The 26,274-nt window shown below is 43.8% G+C and overlaps 1 protein-coding gene across 7 annotated transcripts in view; it reads right to left on the bottom strand.

The window, feature by feature from the left end:
• The window catches only part of NSF (N-ethylmaleimide sensitive factor, vesicle fusing ATPase), a 102,953-nt gene that overhangs the window by 58,320 nt on the left and 18,359 nt on the right, over window positions 1-26,274 (bottom strand). For all 7 annotated transcript variants that reach the window (XR_009558435.2, XM_060281087.2, XM_060281088.2 and 4 more), the window contains exons 2-7: window positions 23,188-23,273; window positions 19,877-19,976; window positions 16,212-16,251; window positions 11,748-11,914; window positions 9,675-9,782; window positions 7,951-8,026 (exon numbers count right to left, since the gene is read on the bottom strand). Coding sequence is in view for 6 of the 7 variants with exons in the window: in XM_060281087.2 (XP_060137070.1) it covers window positions 7,951-8,026; window positions 9,675-9,782; window positions 11,748-11,914; window positions 16,212-16,251; window positions 19,877-19,976; window positions 23,188-23,273 (577 nt within the window). In the remaining variant the exon portion in view is untranslated. The remainder of the gene's footprint in view (window positions 1-7,950; window positions 8,027-9,674; window positions 9,783-11,747; window positions 11,915-16,211; window positions 16,252-19,876; window positions 19,977-23,187; window positions 23,274-26,274) is intronic.

The following is a 26,274-nucleotide window of genomic DNA, read 5'->3' as shown; positions in this document are numbered from 1 at the left end:
TAAAAACACAGTACTCTGGTACCACCATTCCATTCTCTGGTCAGAGAAGAAAATTACCCAGTATGGAAAAGCATCAGAAAAAAACTGGGGAGAAACAGGATCTTTTGGATAGGTTGGCTAAAAATAATAATTAGGGTGTAAAATTACTCTCCGGCCTTAAAGTTGCTTTTAACGTCTGTGTTATTGTTTCCCAATTTACAGCCCCAACAAAAGCACAGCAAGTCCCCTTTCTGTATTTTATCTTGCACTGCACATGCAGAGAGGTGATGCCTCCTGGTTAGCTGAGCTGGTGTAACAGCAAAGAATGGTCTGCAAACCGCAGTCCAGCTTCTGTGAAGGAAGGGAAAGTTGTCTGCTCGGCTGGGATTTAATTACAACCGTGCACACACAAGGGCTTAGCTGAGAACTAAGGAAGAGGCACTGGGAGGTAGGGAAGCTAGAGGACAGGGAGACAAGATGCAAGAAGGCTGAGGAAAGTTACGGAGCAGCCAGAGAAAGGTGGAGAAGAGGTTGGCGGAGAGAATGCTCAAAGAAAAGGGCAGAGAAAGGCACAGAGCTGAGGCAAGGAAGGGCAAATGGGAGAGGTGGCTCCAACGAAACTCTGCGGCGCTTGAGGTCAGGAAGGCCTATATGATACGGGGTCAAGAGTGTTAGGAAGGCGGCCGTGAGACAGGGGCCTTATAAAGTGGAGCAAAGTAGGTCAAGGCCTGAACAGAGGAGAACCTCAGGAAATCAAGGACCCAGGAGACGTGGAAATAAAAAGAGGTGCTAAGGCGGTGGGGGGGGGATAGGTTTGGGGCAGAGCTGCACAGGGCCTAGACTCTAGAAACATGTGGGGCTGTATAAACTGGCAGGAAGGAAGGAGGCGAGGGAAGGAGGGCCAAGGAGCCATGCAACCAAGTGGGCTTAGGAACGCTTGGCTTGCAGCAGGAATGGGGATCATGCGATTCTCCTCCACATGTTGTTGGACTACAATTCCCATCAGCCTCTGGAGGGCTACAGGCTTCACATACAGAGTGGTTTAGAGCCTAGACTTGGATAAGTGAATTCTGCCTGCTGTGGTTCCGACTGCTATATGGGTGTAGCTTTGTGATATATACACACTAAGGAGGGGTGGCAGACCCAAAAGAAAGAGGCACACATCAAGTTTCATGTATTGATTTAAAGAGCTCAGCCAGTCTTCATCTGCAGGCTTTTGCTGTTTTCATTTACCGTATATTCCGGCGTATAAGACGACCGGGCATATAAAATAACCCCCAACTTTTTCAGTTAAAATATAGAGTTTGGGATATACTCGCCGTATAAGAAATACAACCTGGCATATAAGACGACCCCCGACTTTTGAGAAGATTTTCCTGGGTTAAAAAGTAGTCTTATATGCAGGAATATACAGTATTTTGTTTCCTGCAGGATGGCTGTAATCATAGGACCTCTCCCCAGAGTTAGCTAGCCTCTTAAGACTGCTTAATTTTACTTTTTACTTTTCTGATTCTCTGCTGCCACATGCTGGTTGTGGGCAGTATTTAAAAAAAATTAAGCAACATGTCTGGGGCCATTCATTCGCTCAGAAAAACTTTCTTCGCTTGATTGCAGAGTCTGATTTTACAATACAGTGGTACCTTGATCTAAGTACACAATTGGTTCCGGAGGTCTGTACTTAACCTGAAGCGTACTTAGCCTGAAGCGAACTTTCCCCTTGAAAGTAATGGAAAGTGGATTAATCCGTTCCAGACGGTCCGCGGAGTACTTAAACTGAAGCGTGCTTAACCTGAAGCGAACTTTCCCATTGAAAGTAATGGAAAGTGGATTAATCCGTTCCAGACAGGTCTGTGGAGCACTCAACCTGAAGCGTACTTAACCCGAAGTATGAGTGTAATTGGTTCCGGAAGTCTGTACTTAACCTGAAGCGTACTTAACCTGAAGCGAACTTTCCCCTTGAAAGTAATGGAAGGTGGATTAATCCGTACCAGACGGTCCGCGGAGTACTTAAACTGAAGCGTACTTATCCTGAAGCAAACTTTCCCCTTGAAAGTAATGGAAAGTGCATTAATCCGTTCCAGACGGGTCCGCGGAGTACTTAAACTGAAAGTACTCAAACCGAAGCGTACTTAAACCAAAGTATGACTGTACTGCCTTGTTAAAGAGTGCGGTTTTAAATGTGCGTAAATGATGTTATCAATAGAACAAGCCGCTTAAAGCAGAGCAAGGCAAGGCAGATCCTGCTGGAATTAGCACACTGCTGATTTTTAAAAAGCAAAGGTTTCGACTCAAGTAGTCACCAGCAACTTGAGCAAACTCACTGCTAAATCTATGAGTGCTAAATACATGAGGGCCACATGCATCTATCAGGGTACACAACGCACAGCCCACTTTACCGATAATATCCAAGTTGAAACTAGATTGTGGGTTGATTGGTGCTGATGAAAAACAAAAATCAGCAGAATCCCCCTTCCAACACAAGGCGGCTAATTTCATTGCAAAGCCTGCAGTACTACCACACCCGGGTAAAGAACCCTGCAACTGTGAAGTCTAAATGCCACATAGGCAGGGTTTTCCCAGGTCCAAACCAAAAAGGAAGAGCTGAAGAGTAAGTGAAAGGGATCGTTGTCATTTTCCCAACCGGTTAGCATAGAGCATGGGTAGGCAAACTAAGGCCCAGGGGCTGGATGCAGCCCAATCGCGTGTTTTTACATGAGTAGAATGTGTCCTTTTATTTAAAATGCATCTCTGGCTTATTTGTGGGGCATAGGAATTCATTCATTTCCCCAAAAAAATATAGTCCGGCCCCCCACAAGGTCTGAGGGACAGTGGACCGGCCCCCTGCTGAAAAGATTTGCTGACTCCTGGGCAGAGAATAGTCCTGATTTCTCAACAGGTCCCAAAAGTTCATACATTGCAAAGGCACCACAGAGGGGCCCTGCTTATCCAAAAGCTGGTTTTTACAGGGCACTTTTTCCCAGTCAGTGGAGATGAGTAAGGAACAGCAGGGATTTGTGAATTGCCATGATATTTCTGGCACTTAACGCCTGCAGAGATCCATTGCAGCCAACACCTGCGGCAATCTCAGAAGTCAAAAATGCAGCTGAGTAAGATTTCCGGTGGTTGGGGTGGGGCTCCAGTTCTCTACAGAGACCCTTGCTTCTCCTTGCTACATCAGAATAGATGATGCAAAAAGTAACAGAAACGGCTCAATTTGAAGAAATGTACATTCGTACCTTGGATCCCGGACGCCTTGCAAGTCGAACGTTTCGGCTCCTGAACGCCGCAAACCCGGAAGTGGCTACTCCAGTTTGCAAAGGTTCTTTGGAACCCGAACGTCCGACGCGGCTTCCGATTGGCTGCAGGAGCTCCCTGCAGCCAATCGGAAGCCGTGCCTTGGTTTCCGAACGTTTTGGGAGTGGAACGGACTTCCGGAACGGATTCCGTTCGACTTCCGAGGTACAACTGTATACATGCTAACAGATTTCAACTTCTCCGGACGCAAAATTGGGACTGCCTGGTCACCGAACCTTTAACTTTTTAAAAAAAGTACAGCCTTGTCTATCAACTCTCCTTTTGATACCCCCCACAAGTAAACGCTACATTAGATTTGATCAGTTCCCCACCCAACTTACCTACCCCCCCCCCAATACAGGTATTTCTCTTCTTTCTTGCATTATTTTTGCTCCCTGCAGCTCCTCCTACCCTCTCCTGTTCCAGCCATGCAAGCAGCTAAAAGGGGACACATGCAGAGCAGTTTTCCTCCCGGCTTGACCCACTCACCCAGCCAGCTCCTCTGCACCTTCCTGAGCACAGAGGACAAAGGAACGAGAGCCAGAGAGCAAGTGGCATTCAAGGGAACCAGAATGCAAGTTTCTGCTGGATGCTTTGGCTAACCCCACTTCCCCACGGCCTGCCCTGTCTCCTCCTGCAGCGAGAAGAGACATGAAGCGGAGCCACGTGGAATATCCATCCTTCTAGAGGGACTCGGCAGGTTTAGGCTTCGTCCCACCTGAACACTCCAAGGGGGCCTTGTCTTCGCTGCCGGAAAAGCCCTAGTTCTTCTCCTTTGGGATGAGACTTGGCTTCTTCCATTCCTTATCTTCTCCCTGGGGACACGCCTCGCTTGCTTATACAGTCGTACCTTGGTTCTTGAACGGAATCCGTTCTGGAAGCCCATTCGACTTCCAAAACGTTCAGAAACCAAGGCGCGGCTTCTGATTGGCTGCAGGGAACTCTTGCAGCCAATCGGAAGCCACATCGGACGTTTAGCTTCCAAAAATAGTTCACAAACTGGAACACTCACTTCTGGGTTTGCGACGTTTGGAAGCCAAAATGTTCAAGAACGAAGCTGCTCAAAAACCAAGGTACGACTATACTCCGCTTTGATTTGGGCATACAGTGGTAACTTGGTACTCGAACAGCCTGGTTCCCAAACAAATTGGCTCCAGTACACAGCAAACCCAGAAGTGTTTTGGCTTGCAAACGTTTTTGGGAAGCCGAATGTTCGACGTTCCGCTTGAGTGCGAGAAACTCCTGCAGCCAATCAAAAGCCGTGCCTTGGTTTTCGAACAGTTTTGGAAGTCGAACGGACTCCTGGAATGGATTAAGTTCGAGAACCAAGGTACCACTGTATCTGCAACTAACCCCTTTTTCGGTTTGCTCCCTCAGCCTAAAAAAGCCCCTGTGAATTTGGAAGTTTTACAGTGGCTTCTTTTTCCCCACAGAAGTTTTTCTCCCACAAACTTCCCCCACAAGACTTGCTCCAATCCCAGCTAGGAGAAAAGCAGCTACGGGGAGGTGGAAAGTTTCAGCAAACCTTCCCATGCCAACACCTCACCCACTTAAATCTGCTACTTGGCGGCAGCCCATAACTGAAGGCAAAATTCTGCTGCTATTCTGTGAATGCCTATTCTGCTACCTTGATGAATGCCCTGCCTGTGGGCCCCCATCCTGCCCCACTTTTATCAGCTTCATGCAACACCTGTTGCCTACACGGTGTGAAAGGAAAGGAGCACTGAGAGGGTAACGCCAGGCAACTACTAAGGGGAGAGATATCATGGAACTAAGAGCCAGGGCTGCTTGGTAGGCTTAGCAAGAACACAAAGCTAAATATTATTTGAATATGGTTAGAGAAGGACGCAGGGGCAACATGGCATGCCCTCATTAAGTGCTTCCTGAATTTGGCAAATGCAAGTAGAGCCTGAAGGAAGATTTGTAGGGAGGAGTAATTGTAATATAAAGGAGGAAGGAAGTTGTTGTTTAGATAGATGGACAGACAGACGTAGATGCAAGCTATTATACAGTATTTTGTTCAAGGGTACAGTATCACCTGCAGTCTGGAAATTCTTGAAGTTAATTCATGACTCCAGAGCTGAATGTTTGCGCAGTCTCGTGTTGATTTTTCAACTGTGCTGGCTACCTATATATCTGAACCAGGGGTCAGCAAACTTTTTCAGCAGGGGGCCAGTCCACTGTCCCTCAGACCATGTGGGGGGCCGGACTATATTTTAAAAATATATATGAACGAATTCCTATGCCCCACAAATAACCCAGAGATGCATTTTAAATAAAAGGACACATTCTACTCATGTAAAAACATGCTGATTCCCGGACCATCCGTGAGCCGGATTGAGAAGGCGATTGGGCCGCATCCGGCCCCCGGGCCTTAGTTTGGGGACCCCTGAATTCTGAACGAATAAAACTTGAGGCCCCTAACACAAAACCACAACTGGCGAAGTTGGCTGGTGAGAGTGCTCAAATCGCAACTGAGCTCATGCAGCGATAGGGGGCACTGTCTCCTTTCTTAAAAATGAAAGGCTGAGGAGAATGCAGTTTGAATCCACAAGATTTAAAAAGGATTTTAACTAGAAGTCTCTGTCTAGGACCTTGGAGAGCTACCGCCATTAATCTGAACAGACCAGACTTTGGTTCTCAAACTTTTTTTCCTCAGTGCCACACTTTCAGAATATGTGTGTGTGTGTGTGTGTGTAAGAAATACATTGGAAATACATTGGAGAACAAAAACAAGCTAAGAAGTTCTATTTGTAGCGTAGGACACTATCTTATAATATCCAAAAAGTATAAAACAATGCAACTACGTAAGAACATGCATCATTCCCACACACTTGACACTCTTGCTTTCATGTTGAAAAGGTATCTAACCATTTTCTGCAATAAAAATAAATAAATTTTGATACTATACTAGACTGAAATGTTCAAATGTTTCCTTGATTTATGAAAGAGTGGAAATGGTTTATTGAATATTTGTACAGATAAATTGTAAACAGATTAAAAACACTGGCAGGATTAATGCAATAACCTGCAGTTTTATAAGAGTATATGATTAAAGTAGGAGAATAAATGAGCAAATTAAGTTAATCTGGATATGCAGAAGATATTAAAAATAAATTCAAGCAACCGCAGAAAGTGGGGAAAGGAAGTTTTGAATTGTTAAAATGATTGTAAAGTTAGTGAAATGTGTAAACTTGAAAAGCATTAAAAATTTTTATAAAAATATGCTGAGGGGGTGGTGGTGGAGATTATCCTTAAACCTTCCTGCCAATCTTGCTACCCTCTTTTGTCACACCAGTGTGGCATGCCATACCCTTTGAGAGCAACTGAATGGCAGCTTCCTATGTCTCCCTGGGAGCTGCTGCAACCTTGTCCTCTGCTCTCTCCTACCCCAGCCCCCAGCAGAAGACCCCAGCAGCCCGCCACTGCCAGCAAGACAAGGAAAAGAACCCTGCTCCTTTGCCTTCTCCAGCTCTGGCTCCAGGATGCAACCTTGGGTGTCATCTGGTCCTTGCATGTCAACAGCACCGGCCTTTGCTACTGAAATCCCATTCTGCTACCTGCAGAATGGCTGGCCATTGGAATTTCCTCTGCAGCACAGCTAGTAAAGTTGTGGTTTTTTTAAAAAAAAAATATCCCTGCCACTCCCTTTTATGATATGTGCCTTGATCTCCTCCTGTTCACTCTTGCTATCTTTCCACTTGAAAAAAGAAAAGAAAGGAAGCTAAAACCGAAACAGAATCAGCACAGCTAGTCAAGAGACAACCTACGTCTGTGTGTGTGTGTGTGGTTTTTTAGGACCTGGAATAGTAATAGTGGTACCTTAGTTCTCAAATGCCTTGGTCTTCAAATGCCAAAAACCCAGAAGTAAATGTTCTGGTTTTTGAACATTTTTCGGAAGCCCAACATCCGATGAGGCTGTTGACTATTGTTTCAGGGGCACATGCACCAATCAGAAGCTACACCTTTGTTTCCGAACATTTCGGAAGTCAAACGGACTTCTGGAACGGATTAAGTTTGGCACTTTTGTTTTTGCTATTTATTTTTGTTTTTGAGGCTTTTTCGGTTTTGTTTTTGTGACTGTGTGGAACCCAGTTCAGCTACTGATTGATTGATTGATTGATTGATTGACTGTGGAAATGGAAAAAAGCCCTGCATCCAAACAATGACTATCATCACTGCAGGTAAGAAAAAATAATAATTTTCCTTTTTATCATCTACAATACTGCCTTATTTATTTTATAGTGCAGTACATTGATAACTGCTTTCATTTTATGGATCAATGGTCTCATTAGATAGTAAAATTCATGTTAAATTGCTGTTTTGAGGGGTTGTTTTTTTAAAGCCTGGAACGGATTAATCTGTTTTGCATTACTTTCTATGGGAAAGCGCGCCTTGGTTGGCTTTGGAACGCTTTGGTTTTGGAACAGGCTTCTGGGACGGATTAAGTTTGAGAACCAAGGTACCACTGTATAAACTAGCTAAAAATTCAAAGGGGGGAGAAGATGCAACTCGAACAAAGAGCCCAGGTCTGTGTTTGACAGTCATGTAGATAAGGACGCAAGGGCAGACAGGCTAGTAAATACTGCTGTGGACTAGTAATTTTCATGGACTTGCTGATAAGGCAGACAGCAGACTTCTTGGAGTGCACAACTGTTTCCCGAGGGCCACACTTACCAATGAGAGTGAGGGAGGAGTTCTCAGCCTTTTCAAACGCAACCTGGCTGTTGCCAACAACAAGACCAACTTCGATCTGAATGAAAGAAAACCGCAATTATTAAAGGTATAATAATAAAAATAATAAAGGTATTATTAAAAAGGTCCACCAGAGGTTGTATTTTCTGCGTCAACTAAGGAAATTTAAATTGCCCCAGAAAGTGTTGATCCAATTTTACAGAAGCATCGTTGAAACTGTTCTCTGTAATTCTATTACTGCTTGGTATGGTACAGCCTCCAAGACAGACAAGAAAAGGCTCCAACGAGCTGTAATAATTGCAGAAAGGGTCATTGGAGTCAATCTATGCTACCAGAGTTAAGAAGAGAGCAGAGAGAATTGCTAAAGATCCTTTACATCCCTGCCATCATCTGCTAGATTTACACTCCCATCTGGACGTCGCTACAGGTCTTCATCTACAAAATCGGCCAGGCACAGGAACAGGTTTTTCCCTTGTGCCATTAAATTGTTAAATTTGGAGATGTGTAGCTGAAGGGGAAGTCAATTATGGGTGGCTTATTTGTATTGTGAGTGGAATAGTGTGTGTATATGTTTACATTGCAATGTAGCCGAAACAAATTCCAAGTATGTTGGAAAATGTACTTGGCCAATATAAATTATTATTATTTAAAAATTTTAAAGCCTTCTAGAATAGTAGCAGACGCTTGTGCTCAGCGTTCCCCAGAGAGCCTCAGAAAGGAAAGAGAGGGCCATTTTTATATTAAGACAAGCTCCACAGCAGCAGAAACCAGCAGGCGGCAAGATATGAAGTCATCCCAGTGCAGCTGGTGCTCAGCCTCAACAAGATTCATAGCGGCATATGGTCAAAGAAGACCTATACGTGACGATCCGCCCCCGTCTCAAGCTGTGAAAACAGGGGAAAGGACCTGGACTTCAGGGCTCCGGAAAGGAAATCAACTGCCAGAACAGAAGGCAGGTGAAGAAAGAGCTACAACGCTGTTTCGCTCAAATCAGTAGGGTGCTGGCACGATATAAAAAAATGGGCACAATGCAAACAAAGATGTAAAACAGATTTACCTCTTTATGAAATAACACAGATCTCCAGGGCAGGGAGAGTGGAATTGGCACGGACCCTGGTTAATTAAAAGCTTATTCAAACCAGCATGTTCCCCGTTTTGGCAGAAGGATATTCCTGACACATTTGGTAGGATTTCAGATTAATTCCTAGAAGCTTCTGGCGAGTCATACCTCATTTTTTAAACTCTAGGTATAGCAGTCTTCCATTATCTTCTTCCCCCCACCCCAATGTCCTCTCTCCTCCACTTTTTTTAAAGGATTGATTTGGTTGTTAAATAGGATTATCTTGGCAGGGGTGAGATTACGGAATCGTTCTAGCTGACTTCCCAGGGTTGGGACTTTGCTTGTATATTTTGCAGAATGAAAAGGAGATATTAATCAGATGCTTGTTCCCCACTAATTAAGATGGGAAATGCATGTGTGAATAAGCCAATGCAGATCAGCATTTCTGTATCACTGTACCCAAGTTGAATCTCCTTGCTAGGATATGGCCAGGGATACAGTCGGTCCAGCACCAAGTGACAAGGTGCTCACAGAAAGTCCACGATCAGGGCATTGCCTCAGGATTAGTGGACTCTATTCACATATTCAGTTTCCAATCATTGCCATTTACATCAAGGTACCTCAGAAAGGGAGATCCAGCTCTTACCTTCTGTTTTTTCCCTGTGGCAGGCTCTCCTTTAAGGATGCTGGGATCCATGCCTTCAATGTCCTTGACCAAGAGGCCAAAAAGCTTGTCGTTAAAGCTGAACACAAGCTGTGCAAACAAAGTGAAGGAAAATAAGGTTATTGAAACACTTGCCTGCATTTTCGTGGCTAGAGCGGCAGCAAACACACAAACAAATAAAGTTTCAGTTCAATATGTATTTGGGTCTCTCTTTCCTAAGCCATCTCACCGGTCCAACAGCAGAGCGAGGAGAGGTAATGCCTCCATGCAGGCCAGCCCTTTCAAGGACTTCAGTTTTCACAAAGGGTGGACCCAGAAGCTCAAAAGGCGTCAGTCGCATCTCTAGCCTTTGCTGGAGCAAGCGGCTCACTTGGAGCTCTCCGTGGTTCTGAAACTCCGGGCTCTGTTTGCCCCATGGGCTCTTTCACTAGACCAGGCATAAGCAACCTTGGCTCTCCAGATGTTTTGGAACTACAACTCCCATGATCCCTGAGCACTGCCCCTGTTAGCTAGGGATCATGGGAGTTGTAGTTCCAAAACATCTGGAGAGCCAAGGTTGCCTATGCCTGCACTAGACCAAGACAGACCAAGGCACTTTTCCTCTCACAAGTCTGACCAAGTCCAACTATGAATATTGACCAGCACTTCTTTAAGATATTTCTCTTTGGGTGGGCTTTTACCTTTTTCTCACATTACTGTTACAGTCGTACCTTGGTTTTTGAACAGCTTAGTTCTCAAACATTTTGGCTCAGAAGTGGCTGTTCTGCTTCACAAACTATTTTTGGAAGCCAAACATCTGACGGGGGAGCTTCCTGCCACCAATCAGAAGCCACGCTTTGGTTTTTGAATGTTTTGGAAGTTGAATGGACTTCCAGAATGGATTCCGTTCGACTTCCAAGGTACGACTGTATTTGTCCCATATGGATGGAATGAGGTGGGGCAGAAACTGATTTTGTCAGTTTGGCAACTGGTAGATGCTGCCCACATTTTTTGACGATTCTGATCCTTTGTACTCTAAAAATGTCTCTCTCTGTGTGGGAACGGGAGTAATAAATTTATTTGAGGAGATGCAGCCATACTTCTTTCAATCTGTAACTTTGCCCAGGTACAAAAATGCATTTTCTTGGGTAGTAAATCTAGTGCTTTGGCTTCTTAGAAAACAAGCAGAAGATTTTGAACCAAATCTTGAGGACTTTGTGCTTCAGATTTAAAAGAATCATGCTCTTATAGTGTGTAAAAGGGAACAAAATGAATGAGCATGTCAATAGACTATCCAAAAGGCTGTGATAAGACTCCAAGATCCTTGGGTCTTTTGTCAAGCCTGGCTTTGGCCTCCTTCACACATATTCTCCTCCTATATACTAATAGAAAACTCATTATCCAAATACGGATTTTTCTGCAGTCTAAATGGCACCAACCACAAACAAGAGGCACCAGACCCATGGAAGCCCGAAAAGCTTTCGTAACATTTTTGGTTTAAAAAAAACCCAAGAGGGAGAAATCCTCCCCAAACAGCCCACTGAGAACACGCTCAAAGACCAACGTAGGGCTTTTTTGGGTCGGGGTGGAGCGCCAAAAAAACCATATGAAAAAGCATATGCTCTCTCCAGCCTCAAGGGTACTAGTGCAGAACCTAAGGATTCTTCTTTTTTTAATGCAACTCAGAATTTCAGCTTTCATGCTTCTCTTTTTTAACCCTTCGTGGTTGCAAAAACTCTGCCTGAATATACAAGCTCCTTATCCTGAGTCAAGAACTCCTTGAGTGGTCTTCTAAAAAAGAGCCTTGCCTAACGCTGGTCATTAAAAAAAACCCATTCTTTTAGAATAAATCCTCAAAAGTGTCCAGTCTGCAAAAAATGTACTGGCCATCCACCTACAAACAACTCTTTTTATCATTTGCTATCTAAAAGAAAGAGCGTGCAATTTTTATTTCTTTGCGAAGATTCGCTTTCTAGTGAATTGCAGTTGGCGACTTGCAAGATTGGTGTAAGCGAGTCCTCAGAAGGGAGAAATGGTTTCAATGGCCAGTGAGAATCGCATACAAAGACCACAAACCTGCTGCCCCACTGAGAACGCCTGGTTGTTGAACTGCTGAATGAACTCGGCTGCCATTTTGTCAGAATCATACGGGTTGGAGTCGACGCTCTTCTTCTGCAGGAAGTCTATCTCAATAGTCATCGTGCCGACGCACTGCTTGGCCTTATCAAAGTTATACACTGAAACTGTAGGGGAGGCAGGGAAAGCACATACTTCAGCGGAGTGCTGAAGGATCTCAGGTCAGGTCATTCGCCGACATCCCCTTAAGAGCCACGTCCCCAAAGAACATAAAAAGGATCGTCAACAAATGCTTACATCAACAAACACTTAACCAAGGAAATGGAAATGATGAATAATTCTTTGGAGGGCAGTGCCATTTAAATGTGATTATCAACTATTTTATGACCTTGGACTGTAAAGTACGGTGAGGACTTCTTGGAAGGCATAAAAATGAACCAAGAGTATCTTGACTGACTCTTAGTGCCATACCTGCCAAGTTGCTGTCAGAGAAATAAGGGACCGGGCCGGAAATAGCAGACCGGAAGTAGCGCTGCCGCCATTTTGGAACTGGGCGGAGCATGCTCAGAAGTGACTTTTGATGCTGCTTTGCCCAGTTCCAAAATGGCCACCACGCCAGAAGTCGCACTGCAGCCATTTTGGAACTGGGCAGAGCAGCATCAAAAGTTGCTTCTGAGCATGCTCCGCCCAGTTCCAAAATGGCCGTCGCGCCAGAATAAACCGTCGGGGGGAACAAAAAAACCCGTTTTTTCAGCTAGGAACAGCTGGAAAAACGGGGATTTCCTGGGGAAAACAGGAGACTTGGCAGCTATGCTTAGTGCAGAGCCAGGTCATCGAGCCTGAGCTTCCACAACCGTCACCCACCATAAACCACCATTGGCAGAATTGGCAGCAACAGCAGCACATATGTTCAATGCTTACAACAATATTTTATTCTCTTGTTAATTGTGCTGTTTTAAATGTGCATTTTATACCTGACTTCCTTCAGTAATGTTTTATTTTGAAATCTTGAAGATAATATTTTACTTTCCTGTTAATTATGTTGCTTTGAATAAATACTTTATACAGTCGTACCTCAGAAGTCGAAAGCCTTGCGACTCAAAACGTTTTGGCTCCCGAATACTGCAAACCTGGAAGTGGCTGTTCCAGTTTGCGAATGTTCTTTGGAAGCCGAATGTCCGATGCAGGTTCCGCGGGTTCCAATTGGCTGCAGGCAGCTTCTGCAGCCAATCAGAAGCCACGCCATGGTCTACAAACATTTTGGAAGTCGAATGAACTTCTGGAACGGATTCTGTTTGACTTCCGGGGTACAACTGTATTTGATTTGATTTGGTACGGTAATGTTTTATTCTGGATTGTTTTATTTGATGTTCCAATGTGTTGTAAAGTGCTTTGAGATTTTTTCTTAAAAATATAAAGCGGTATAGAAATGAAAATAATAATAATAATAATAATAATAATAATAATAATAATAATAATAATAAGGAGCAGGAGGAGGAGGAGGAGGAAACTCTCCTTGATCTTCTGGGTGTTCCTTGAGCCAAGCAGAAACTCTGGTGCCTCCATTAGTGAAGGAACAAGGAGCAAAATTTATGAAGTAAGCAGAAATCAAAGCATAATGAGCAACAGGGTTTTTTTTTTCCCCCAAAAGCGCCAAAGCCATTAACTTTGAATTAGATTTTATGGTTGCTGACTATTAAGAGAGTGAAAACCATGAAATCAATATATCCAGCCGTTTCAGAGACGAAATTAACTAGTCTCATGGTCAATCTATTTTGGATTTTGTTTTTAAGCCCGTCTAATTTTTGCAATTTCCCCCATAATATTGTGACAAAAAAATAAAGCAGAAAGGAGCCCTGGTTGCCTCCGCTAGAGAAGAAACGAGAGGCACCCTGGTTTCTGTTTCTTGGGGACACTGAAGGGTGAGAAACAAGAATTTGACATTCCTGCATCTACTTGATATATGCTTCAGCCCTCAGGAGCATAATGCCACCTCCATAATGCGCACATGTTGTAAGCATCCAATTTGTAGGAGACATTTCCATGCTGCCTACAGGGAATTTGCTTCCTGGCACAAACCTCCAGAAGGAAACCTCTAAGTGGAAAGAGAATACAGTCATTACGCCTATATGAGTAGTTCCCCGGCCTTCTCCTGCTCTTAGCAAAAAGATAAACATTGTAAGTTGGCACCAATCTTCCGTTTCTCGTCGCAACTTCCAATTATTGGAGATGCATCGCAATGTCAATTGGGGCTTCCGTGTTCTTATTTTCAGAGTGAATGAGAATTAAGAGCCATGCCAAAGATGCAGCTTATGTCATTACTGCTTTAAAGGTAAAGGTAAAGGGACCCCTGACCGTTATGTCCAGTTGCAGACGACTCTGAGGTTGCGGTGCTCTCATCTCGCTTTCCTGGCCGAGGAAGCCGTCGTACAGCTTCCGGGTCATGTGGCCAGCATGACAAAGCCGCTTCTGGCGAACCGGAGCAGTGCACGGAAACGCCGTTTACCTTCCTGCTGTAGCTGTACCTATTTATCTACTTTGACGTGCTTTCGAACTGCTAGGTTGGCAGGAGCTGGGACCGAGCAACGGGAGCTCACCCCGTCACGGGGATTCGAACCGCCAACCTTCCGATTGGCAAGCCCAAGGCTCAGTAGTTTAACCCACAGTGCCACTAGGTTTCCATTAACTTGCTTTTTCCAGCACCTTGGACAGTACATGGCAATATCCCTATTAACAGCGCTCCTTTTAGGACAGGGATCAGCAAACTTTTTCAGCAAGGGGCCGGTCCACTTTTCCTATGCCCTACAAATAACCCAGAGATGTATTTTAAATAAAAGGACATATTCTGCTCATGTAAAAACAAGCTGATTCCCGGACTGTCTGCGGCCCAGATTTAGAACCTGATTGGGCCGCATCCGAATAAGCACAAAGCTGGGGCACATTTCAGCGTGTGGGAAGATAATAAATTCAACTATTTCACTGCATGGGCAAGTTAAACGGCTTCCCAGCACCAGAACTAAGTACCTACAGAGTGAATAAGGTGTATACATTGCTCTGAGCAGATGTTCTGGTGCTTATTCCTATCCAAGAACACTTTGCATGCATATCTGCACAGTCCTTTACTGATATATTTTTTATAACGTCATCCTCTTAGTCCTCTTATTTGCTCCTTTGAAGTTATCTTTTTTACACTGACAACATTCAGTTATATTTTTCAATTTCTGATCTCTCTACGTCTTTTCCTTTTCTTCTGGGTTGATAGCTCAACCTCAAGGTAATACTGAATTTCCCTTCCTTTTACCACCCCATTGCTGGTTCACCTGTTGTGCTTCACCACCATCTCCTCATAATTCAGGTGTTCCGATTTTTCTCTTTCTTTTGCTTCGAATATTTCTTCTGTTGGTAAAGTTTGTAGCTACCTGCTGCTTAATCTAAGATTTGGACTTCTCTTTCAAATTCGCTTGGCTCGGTGTTCAGTTTGTCCCTAGTTTCTCTCTCATTTGGATTATTTTAATTCCTTACTAGTTGGTTTAATCTTGGTCTCATCTTCAACCTTTTATTTCAGTTCTTAGTTGCTCTGCTCAACTTATTTGTCCTGTTCATATGATCATATTATTCCATTATGTATTCATCTTTGTTAATTGTCCTGTCCTTTCCACATTTGGTGCTTTTCAGTGCAATCTTACGTACCTTTACTCAGAAATCCTATTTAATTCAATGGGGCTCGCACCCATTTAAATGGATACACAATTGCCATTCGTGTCAATAACTTTTAAATGTACTGATTCATTGGTTTGTTTCATTCTGCCTTGTTTTCATTGTTCATTTCAAAACCACAGATTCTGTTTTGACAGCATTGCATCCTTTTCCCCCTGCCTGTACAGTATTTGAAATGCACCACTGCGGGAGATTTAATCTGTTTTTTCTATTAAAAAAACCCCAAACCCTAAAGACTTATTTGTTTCACTCAGCACATACTAGAATCAGGTGGCCATCATTTATTTATTTTATTTAGCCTTTGATTTAGCTGTTATCAGGTATCCCAGTTTAACAGCAACAAGGCTATAAGCCACTTCCATAAACAAAACATAGAAATGATTTGAGCAAGAAAAGTTAGTTGCTTTTGACTCAATGCAATCTACTGATACAAATACCTAACTTAGAAAAACAAAGCTATACAGTATAATTAGATGCACAGATGCACCCCAGAAGTACATAAAGCAGGCATTCCCCAAACTTCGGCCCTCCAGATGTTGTGGACTACAATTCCCATCTTCCCCAACCACTGGTCCTGTTAGCCAGGGATCATGGGAGTTGTAGGCCAAAACATCTGGAGGGCCACAGTTTGGGGATGCCTGACATAAAGCATCCCCATTTAACCGGGCATTTGTTCCAACTGAGCTCTCTTTTACGCCAGGCCAGTCCAGAAACCAAACCATGAACAAACTTACAGGAAACACTTACCATCAATGTCTTGCCCGATAGAAAGTCCAGCCCATTTTCTCTGAAAGAGAACAAAAAGATAGATGACAGATGATAGATAGATGATAGATGATAGATAGATAGATAGAAAGATAGATAGATAGATAGATAGATAGATAGATAGATAGATAGATAGATAGATAGATGATAGATAGATATAGATCAGGCATCCCCAAACTGCGGCCCTCCAGATGTTTTGGCCTACAACTCCCATGATCCCTAGCTAAGAGGACCAATAGTCAGGGATGATGGGAATTGTAGTCTAAAACATCTGGAGGGCCGAAGTTTGGGGATGCCTGATATAGATGATAGATATAGATATAGACAGACAGACAGATAGATAGATGATGAAGAAGAAGAAGATAGATAGATAGATAGATAGATAGATAGATAGATAGATAGATATAAGAGCTAGAGAAAAAAATCTCTTCGTCACAACTAAGAACAAAATTTCAAAGGGGGGGGAAAGGTTATGCAATTTTTCACAAGCATCCTACAAGTCATATCCTCAATAAAAGTTCATGACACTCACATGACTATAGACTATATGAGAGTCCGGACAGCATAGTGGCTAAAAGTTTGGGCTAATGTCGAGAAGTCGCAGTCTCAGCTCTTTACTTTGCCATCTCGCAAATGCCCCACCCTATATGCAACAGGGGGGGGGTGACACCACTGGCCTACCATACAAGGTTGTTTTCTGGACAAACATAAAGATAATGTGATGTGTTTTGAATACACTAAAGTGCCGTATAAAAGCTAGGTATTATATGCCTTTCAGAGTGTTCTTGCCTCTAGCTAGCCTGCTGAGGAAGAGAGCAATACCAAACAAGCAAGCAGGTCTCAAGTGATTTCGTAGCCACATTTGTTCAACGAGGTTTGCGAATCCATAGAACAGATTATGCTACTCCTTTGTTGCACTGACCACTGAACCCCTATCATATTCTGTTTATTGTTGTTTAGTCATGTCCGACTCTTCGTGACCCCATGGACCAGAGCACGCCAGGCACTCCTGTCTTCCACTTCCTCCTGCAGTTTGGTCAGACTCATGTTAGTGGCTTCGAAAACACTGTCCAACCATCTCGTCCTCTGTCGTCCCCTTCTCCTTGTGCCCTCCATCTTTCCCAACATCAGGGTCTTTTCCAGGGAGTCTTCTCTTCATTCTGTTTAAAGTACTGCTAATTAACTTTAAAGTGAACTCTGTCCTTATCTTTCAACTTGTTCTCGAACTCTGCATTCCTGCTTTCTGAACCACAAATTTCCAGTTCTGTTTCTGAACGGTGTGCATTTTTGCCAGCGGCTCCCTACATTTGAAATGCGGAGGTCCAATCTGTTCAATGCCACCCACTTTAAGAAGGCGTCTCAAAACTTACTTGTTTCAGTTAGCACTTGCCAACGCAATATATATTTTTAGCTTCCTCTCCTGGTTTTTTCTTCCTCTCTGTTGATTGCTTTGATTACCAGCATAAGCTTGTGTACAGGACCTCACTTTTAATTTTTTTTGCAAAATGCCTAGCTGTATTAGAAACTTAGTAGTTTTATTCAGGTTGCTATTTGGCCTGACCCATCTAAGCCTTTTGATTAGGAACATGATCTCCTCTGCAGAGCTATCATCTTTATCTTCCCCACGCCGCAAGGCAGGGGAACAGAGGTTTTCCATAACACCTTCAGATGAGTCAGGTAAAAGGTAAAGGGACCCCTGACCATTAGGTCCAGTCGTGACCGACTCTGGGGTTGCGCGCTCATCTCGCATTATTGGCCGAGGGAGCCGGCGTATAGCTTCCAGGTCATGTGGCCAGCATGACAAAGCCGCTTCTGGCAAACCAGAGCAGCACATGGAAACGCCGTTTTACCTTCCCGCTGTAGCGGTTCCTATTTATCTACTTGCATTTTGATGTGCTTTCGAACTGCTAGGTTGGCAGGAGCTGGGACCGAAGCAACGGGAGCTCACCCCGTCACAGGGATTCGAACCGCCGACCTTCTGATCAGCAAGCCCTAGGCTCAGTGGTTTAGCCCACAGCGCCACCTGGGTCCCTACCAGATGAGTCAGAGACAGAAACAAAGATTTGCAGCCTGGTCTCCCAAGCAAGCACCATTATATAGTTGTTGAATTAAAAAAGAAAAGAAAAGAAAAAAACAGAGAGAAAATCCTCTTTTGCAATTCACAGCCCTGTAGGCTATTCCCCCTTTGCTGTTTTGTTGAAAGAGGAGAGGGAAAATATCATCTAGCAGTTCACTCCCCAAACTAGGCTGCGCTTGATTCACAGGTTTCATTCAAAGTGTTTGCTGACACTGCAGGAGGTTCAGGGAAGCCAAGGAGATTAATCACACATTGCAAAGTGTTGCTGCTAATTATCCAGTGATGCTGGTGCTACCTTTGACAGATTTCTTCTGTGTGGAGATCTGCAAGTACCAGGTCAGTGGGAGATTATTTAGCAGCAGCACTGCTTTCCCAGTGAAGCTATAACCCACATTGCTTGTGCTTAAGAGGGCTGAAGCCATGGCAGGGGATCTAAGCAGCAGGCTAAAATAATACAGTAATAATAATAATAATAATAATAATAATAATAATAATAATAATTTATTTATACCCTGCCACTCTGAGCGGCTCCCAACAGAACACTAAAAACACAATAAAAGATCAAACATTAAAAACTTCCCTTAAACAAGACTGCTTTCATATGTCTCTAAAAGTCAGATACTTTAGTTGTTTATTTGAGAGCCAGTGTGGTGTAGTGGTTAAGACTCCTAATCTGGGGAACCGGGTTTGTGTCTCCGCTCCTCCACATGCGGCTGCTGGGTGACCTTGGGCTAGTCACACTTCTCTGAAGTCTCTCAGCCCCACTCATCTCACACAGTGTTTGTTGTGGGAGAGGAAGGGAAAGGAGAATGTTAGCCGCTTTGAGACTCCTTCGGGTAGTGATAAAGCGGGATATCAAATCCAAACTCTTCTTCTTCTTCTTCTTCTTCTTCTTCTTCTTCTTCTTCTTCTTCTTCTTCTTCTTCTTCTTCTTCTTCTTCTTCCTTAACATCTGATGGGATGGCGTTCCACTACTGAGAAGGCCCTCTGCCTGGTTCCCTGTAACCCCACATCTCACAGGGAGGGAACTGCCAGAAGGCCCTCGGAGCTGGACTTCAATGTCTGGGCTGAACGATGGGGGTGGAGACGCTCCTTCAGGTATACCGGGCTGAGGCCTTTTAAGGCTTTAAAGGTCAGCACCAACACTTTGAATTGTGCTCAGAAGCATACTGGGAGCCAATGTAGGTCTTTCAGGGCTGGTGTTATATGGTCTCAGAGCAGCTGACTGATAGGATACAATCACATGACAGCAACCATCCTTTCTGAGGAATGAGATAAGAGATACTTCACAGCTCTCTACTCTCAAGCAATCTTGCTTTCCGCATAACTTTCCTGTAAATTAAATGGCCTTGCCACATCAGACCAAAAGGTGCTTCCAAATCCAACACTCCCGACTCCCCAACAGTGACTTGACCAGTTGTCCCTGAGAAGCCAACTTTAATATGTAGGCTTTGCATTTTTGTGGGGGTTTTTTAAAACAAAACCAAAACAACAACAAACAGCCATAGCTTTTAGTATGAAGTTCCATTTCACTCTTGGCCAATCAAGCAATAAACAGTCAAAAACATACCTGAGGTAAACTGAAGGCGATGGTGCCTGGGACAACAGAGGAATAAGTTCTTAGCGTAAAAATGTATTTGTGGTTCGGGGAGGTCCTCACAAGTACATGCCTGCAAGGGGGGAGAGAAATGGACATGGATTGCTACCACCCAATGCAGAAAGTTCCAGCCTCAATCTTTGGCATCTCCCAGGTAAGGCTGGGAGAGAACTCTGCCTGAAACCCTGATAGCTCAGATTTATTTTAAGTTGAGAAAGTCGATAGAGGATGAATTTCTACATATAGGAGATTTAAGGGTATTTATTAGTTGAAATATGGGGAAGCAGCACTGTAATATAGCATCCGATGAACCTGAGAGAGAGATGAGTGGAAGTCAAATAGGAGGGGAGGAGATAAAGGGAAATAATTAAAGGAGGTTATAGGAGGAGTGTACTTGGAATATTATGACTATAATAATCTTGGGTTTGAATGACTGAAGAATTTTTGTTCGTATTTTCTTCTTCATTTTTTCTTCTTTTTGAGTTGGATTTAAGTTGAATGTATGAATTTAATTTTCAATTTATATTTTTACTGTTAGTATTGTTAATTTCAGATCTTTTGTTTCATATGATTTTGTATGTTTTCATTATTATTTCAAGTGTGTGTATGAGTTTATGTGTGTGTTCATTTTAATTTGAATCTCAATAAAGTTTATTTTTAAAATTAAAAAAGAAAAGAAAAGAAACCCTGATAAGTCAATCAATGTAGACAACATCGAGCTGGATGGACCGACGGCCTGATTCAGTATAAAGCCGTTTCCCTTGGCCCAAAAGACCCTCAGAGAACATGTTCTTCAAGTCACACTTATATAGCTCTTCCCGTGCAGATTCTGACTGTCAAGAAGAGGAAACGGTGTCAGTTGTGGCTGCCTTGCCCTTGATAAAAGAGCAATCCTTCGTGGGAAGGGCTCTTCCCATCAGATCTACCGGTAGCAGCAGAACGAGTGATGGTGTCCAGCCCAGGAGGACAGGCCAGCTTCCTGCTACACAGTTCTTCCCTCAAGGACATGCACATTCAGGAAAGAATAAGGGAATTTTTCCATATAGCTTATAATGCTGGGATCCAAACCATCTGCACGGTGACTCTATTAAAATCCATGTGAAAAGTTAGCCGTCACTAACTTAAGCCCCATTGTATTTCAATGGGAACAAAATGCAACAAACAGGGGGCTCGTGCACAGTTCTCTCGTGATTTCTTTTCACGGGTCTGAGAGGGTTTCTTTCTTTTTTTTTCTTGTCCCGCCGCTTTTCCCCGGGAAAACCCGCTTGTTACTGCTGAATCAGGACAGACATCTATCTGCAGAAAACCTGATCAATATATTTTCCTCGATTCATTAGTAAACAGCGGGTTTTCCTGGGGAAAGCGGTGGGACAAGAAAATGTTAAAAATTCTCGGACCCATGACTGGAAATCACAGGACATGTGGAATTGTGGCTGAGCCCATAATCTTGTTTCCAATCCACACAGGTTTCAGCTTTAGGGCGCACCTGAGCAGGCAGGGCAAATATCCGTTTTCAGGGATTTTACCAGCGTTGGTCTGCAGTATAAATGAAATGTGAATGTCATCCTTCACGGTTGCAGAGAAAAATTGGGAACCCAGAGGAAGCCGCAGACGGACATACACACGTCTCCACTGACTCATAAGGAAGAGTGACATAAATAGTGTTCTCTCACTAATGTACAGAGAAAGCAGAGTTGCCCATCCCTTACACCGGTTACCATGGGAGCGTCCTCGTCTTTTCCGCCACCACGCTCCCTCCACACGGGCCTTTCTAATCCCAAATGTGACAGGTGCTGAAGAAAAAACCATCCATGCAGTCGCTACAAATGAAACTGTGATGGAAAACGATATGCATTTCTCAGCACTGATGAACATACATGGTTGCACAATCGTCAATGTTATGAGGTCCCTGCGGATACCTCACTGTCGCCACAGAAGAAGGAGCTGGGTGCTGAGCGCCCACAGTGGGGCGAGGGAGGACAGCTGCCCCCCCTCCCCGGGGGGTGAAACGTAACTCCCAGATTCCCAGCTTTCATTTTAAAAAACCAAAGGCATCTCTAGCTGTTGTAGAACCCGAGGTACAAGAGAAAACGTGCAGACACAATTCTTCTCATTTCTTGGGTGAGAAATTAGCCAGCTCTCACCTTCCATGTTTCACTTCCCACACACACACGGGGGGGGGGGGTACTGCTGGTGCCCATCACCCTCCTCCTTGTTAGACAGAAAAGGACAGAGGCCTGGTAGGGGGCGAGACTCACGAAACTTGCAGAGTTGTGTCCAAGCACCCTCTGCGCCTCCAAGCCACATTCTCACATCAAACAGGCAGCTGTAACAGGGTTAGAGGCACTGTATGTCTCTCAGGGAATGTTTTTTGGTGTGGCACTGCCTTCCGCAAAGCAGAATCGTTCCTAACAAAAGGCGCCACCTCAAATCTCCACTAGAAGAGATTGGAGTCATTTAGATGGGAGACTTTAGACCAGGGGTCCCCAAACTAAGGCCCGGGGGCCAGATGCGGCCCAACCGCCTTCTCAATCCGGCCCATGGACGGTCCGGCAATCAGCATGTTTTTACATGAGTAGAATGTGTTCTTTCATTTAAAATGCCTCTCTGGGTTATTTGTGGGGCCTGCCTGGTGTTTTTACATGAGTAGAATGTGTCCTTTTATTTAAAATGCATCTCTGGGTTATTTGTGGGGCATAGGAATTCGTCCATTTTTTTTAAAAAAAATATAGTCCGGCCCCCCACAAGGTCTGAGGGCCAATGGACCGGCCCTCTGCAGAAAAAGTTTGCTGACCCCTGCTTTAGACTAATGAAGCTGCAAATGCCTAATTGTTCACTTTCAGGAAACAAACACATAATTGCACCTGAAAGCTTTTTAATACGCCCTCTGGCTGGCAGGTTATGAGTGTTCCACTTTTATGAGGCTCAGGCTGCAGTTGTCATTAGTTTATTGCTTGGAGCAGGTAATTGTTTTAGATTTATGTCATTATTTCATAAAGTGCCTTCTATTCTAGTAAGAGAAGCAATCTAAAACAACAACATTTGAAGGACCTTTTTTTTGGCAACATTCCACCTTCAGGGGATCGGAACTTGGGAGCAATATATTGCCCTACCTGCCCAGACAATGTCCTGCAATTCTCTGGGGATGAGCTACCAAAGGCTCTAGGAAACAGCAGGTTCCTCTAGGAAACAGCAGGTTCCTGTAAATTATTTCCCCCAGTCACTGCAAGAAAAGGCAAATTCTCCATTCGTGTGTGATGATGATAATAACCACCAAAACTTACAAGCCAGGCTGAAAGTCCTTCTCGTTGACCACCGCACAGTTGCTTAAGGAGAGTTCATCCGTGGGACATCTCGCAGCTTGCATAACCTGTGATAGAATCAAAGAAGATGCAAGGAAAGGTCAGAGCAGCAAGAAATCACAGGACATGTACACAAGACAGCTTTGCTCTCGAAGGTCCACATTTTAATTAGGAAGAGGGAGTGGGAAAGGCAAATCAGCTGCTTACCACTTGCTTGGCATTCAGAATACTAGTACACTGGTACCTTAGTTCTCAAACTTAATCCGTTCCAGGAGTCTGTTCGACACCCGAAACCATTTGAAAACCAAGGCGTTCGGCTTCCAAAAAATGTACGTAAACCAGAACGCTTACTTCCAGATTTGCGGCATTTGGCAGCCAAGCCGTCCGAGTACCAAGGTACCACTGTACTCCTCCGCAGAACAAACATGTTAGTTGTGCATGTGGGAACCTGGTTCGGAGAACACTCATGACGCGGAGGAGGGAGGAAACCAATCAGACGGAGGAAGCAAAGCTGTGTAATAATAAATAATAATAATTTTATTATTTATACCCCGCCCATCTGGCTGGGTTGTGTCGCTTTGGAAAGACTCTCTCACGACTGCATGGCTTCACAAAATAAGGGTCCTTGTACACTGCCAGCACATCAAGGAAGAAAAGGAAAAAAGCCCAACCTTTCCTTTGACATTATTATTATTATGTATGATTATGATTATTAATATACCACCCTTCATCAAAAGATCACAAGACAAGATAAAAGCAGAAATAAATAGTTAAAACAGAAACAATGGAACAAAACAACCCCTCCTCTCACAAACACGTTTTACAGGCTGCAGAATATTAACCAGCCAAAGGCCTCGTTGAAGAGTATATTGCCCAACCTGCCCAGATAACGTCCTGTAGAGAGGTTTTACTTAAGACATTTGTATCACGTCTTTCTTTCTTTCTTTTTTTAAAAAAAGAATCTTGTGGCAAAAAGAATAAGCTACAAAATACAATAAACAGACCTCGTTAACAATTAGAGAGTTAATTTGACGGAGAGTTGAGTTTTATTCAGTGCTGGTTATTTGCCCCGTGTTACGATTTTACCATTTTATTATCTTTTAATTATTTTATCACACACTGCCATGATATTCCTCTTGCCACTTGGGGATTTATGTATGCTCTTAGGTAGAAAACAAACAATTAAAAATCAACCAAAACTATCACAGATACAAGAGGCAAGATCTAAAGCCCATTGGCATAAGGCATTTTATTTATTTATTTGATAACTGAAGATAATGGTTTATGGACATAGCTGCCAAATCTCCCGTATTCCCCGGGAAATCCCCGTTTTTCCAGTTGTTCCTAGCTGAAAAACGATTTTTTTGTTTTTTCCCGGTTTATTTTGGCGCGGCGGCCATTTTGGAACTGGGCGGAGCATGCTCAGAAGCGACTTTTGATGCTGCTCTGCCCAGTTCCAAAATGGCTGCAGTGCGACTTCTGGCGCGACGGCCATTTTGGAACTGGGCAAAGCAGCATCAAAAGTCACTTCTGAGCATGCTCCGCCCAGTTCCAAAATGGCTGCAGCGCTACTTCCGGCCTGCTACTTCCGCCCGGTCCCTTATTTCTCCGACAGCAACTTGGCAGGTATGTTTATGGAACGTAGCTTTATTAGGTGTTTTACTGGAGTGGATGAAGTGAATACAGTCATACCTCAGTTTAAGTACGCTTCGGTTTGAGTACTATCAGTTTAAGTACTCTGCGGACCCGTCTGGAATGGATTAATCTACTTTCCATTACTTTCAATGGGAAAGTTTGCTTCAGGTTAAGTACGCTTCAGGTTAAGTACAGACTTCCGGAACCGATTGTGTACTTAAACCGAGGTACCACTGTAATGTTTATATATTTAGTGGGCAAATGAAGAGCCGTAAGTTCCTTAGCTTGTTATTTAAAGTGGAACAAGTCAAGAAAAGGTACCCCCATACTTTTTTCTGAAGCTTTGTATCAGATCTCCAGACCATGATAATTTTGAGACAAGGGTCCCCTTGAGTCCCCCAAGACACACATCCCACAAGCAGCGCTCAAAATTCATCAGGCACCAGGCACATTTTGCACTTGGCCATCGGCTACATGCGACCAAGTGAAGATGCCCAGGCCCCACTAAGTTGGCCTCCGATGTCTCTACCATCTGGGGATGCCTGGATCTTGACTGTTTTCACACACTAGCAACACATCCTGTGGAATCCTATCGTTATATTTTATCTGCACAATCAGGATGAATTTCAGGAACCAACCAGTCGTATTGAAAAATAAGACTTTTGAGCCATCTGATCCAAAAATGTCGACTAAGCATTCTGTTTTGACAACTGTAACTCTGGTTTAAAGAGACATTTGGTACCTACCGGTAGCTTATATATCAGAGTTTCTAACACTGCCCACAAGTCGGGCGTTTGGGACCTGACAAATTATCACAGGTTATCCACATGCATGGTATGGTGCCTTATGTAGCTGCGCAAGCAAAAATAGGCAATTTGGCGCTTCGCAAGCAGATTACAATCTAAAAATGGCTCTGAGCTGCAAGTCGGGAGCGCCTCACGTCCTGACATATATTGTACATGCAAACCCGTGGCATTAATTTCCACAACACAGAGGACAAGATTAACTTGGGCACTGAACTGCCGCAAGACAAGAGAGCAAGTGTGCACAGCAGAAATGATCTATGAATCATCTGCAGCCTGACAGGGAGCAAAACGGGTCAACCCAAAGCAATATGAAAATCCGTGCTGTGACTGGGGACACGGGGTGCCTCAAGCTCTCTTCCAAAAAGAGGCCAAGAACAGAGTGCCCTCAAAAGTGCAATAGGGAACATGAATAAGGGAACATTCAATGCTAATGGCTCGTCCTGTTAGATCCATCAGGTTCTTCAAAGAAGTACGGTATCTCCAGATGCAGTCAGGAAGCAGAGTGTGAATCTGCCTTCTCCAAAACAATACAACGCAGAAGGCTGCTGAGTGACGCAGTTTAGCTTAGTTTATTATTTATTTCCTTCAGATTAGAACTCCGTTACATAAAATATACGGTGGGCTAACC

This window comes from Zootoca vivipara, chromosome 12, assembly GCF_965207765.1.
Source record: "Zootoca vivipara chromosome 12, rZooViv2.hap1.1, whole genome shotgun sequence".
Taxonomy (NCBI): domain Eukaryota; kingdom Metazoa; phylum Chordata; class Lepidosauria; order Squamata; family Lacertidae; genus Zootoca; species Zootoca vivipara.
The sequence above is the reverse complement of the archived record's forward strand: the minus strand, read 5'-3'. Positions and strand labels throughout refer to the sequence as shown.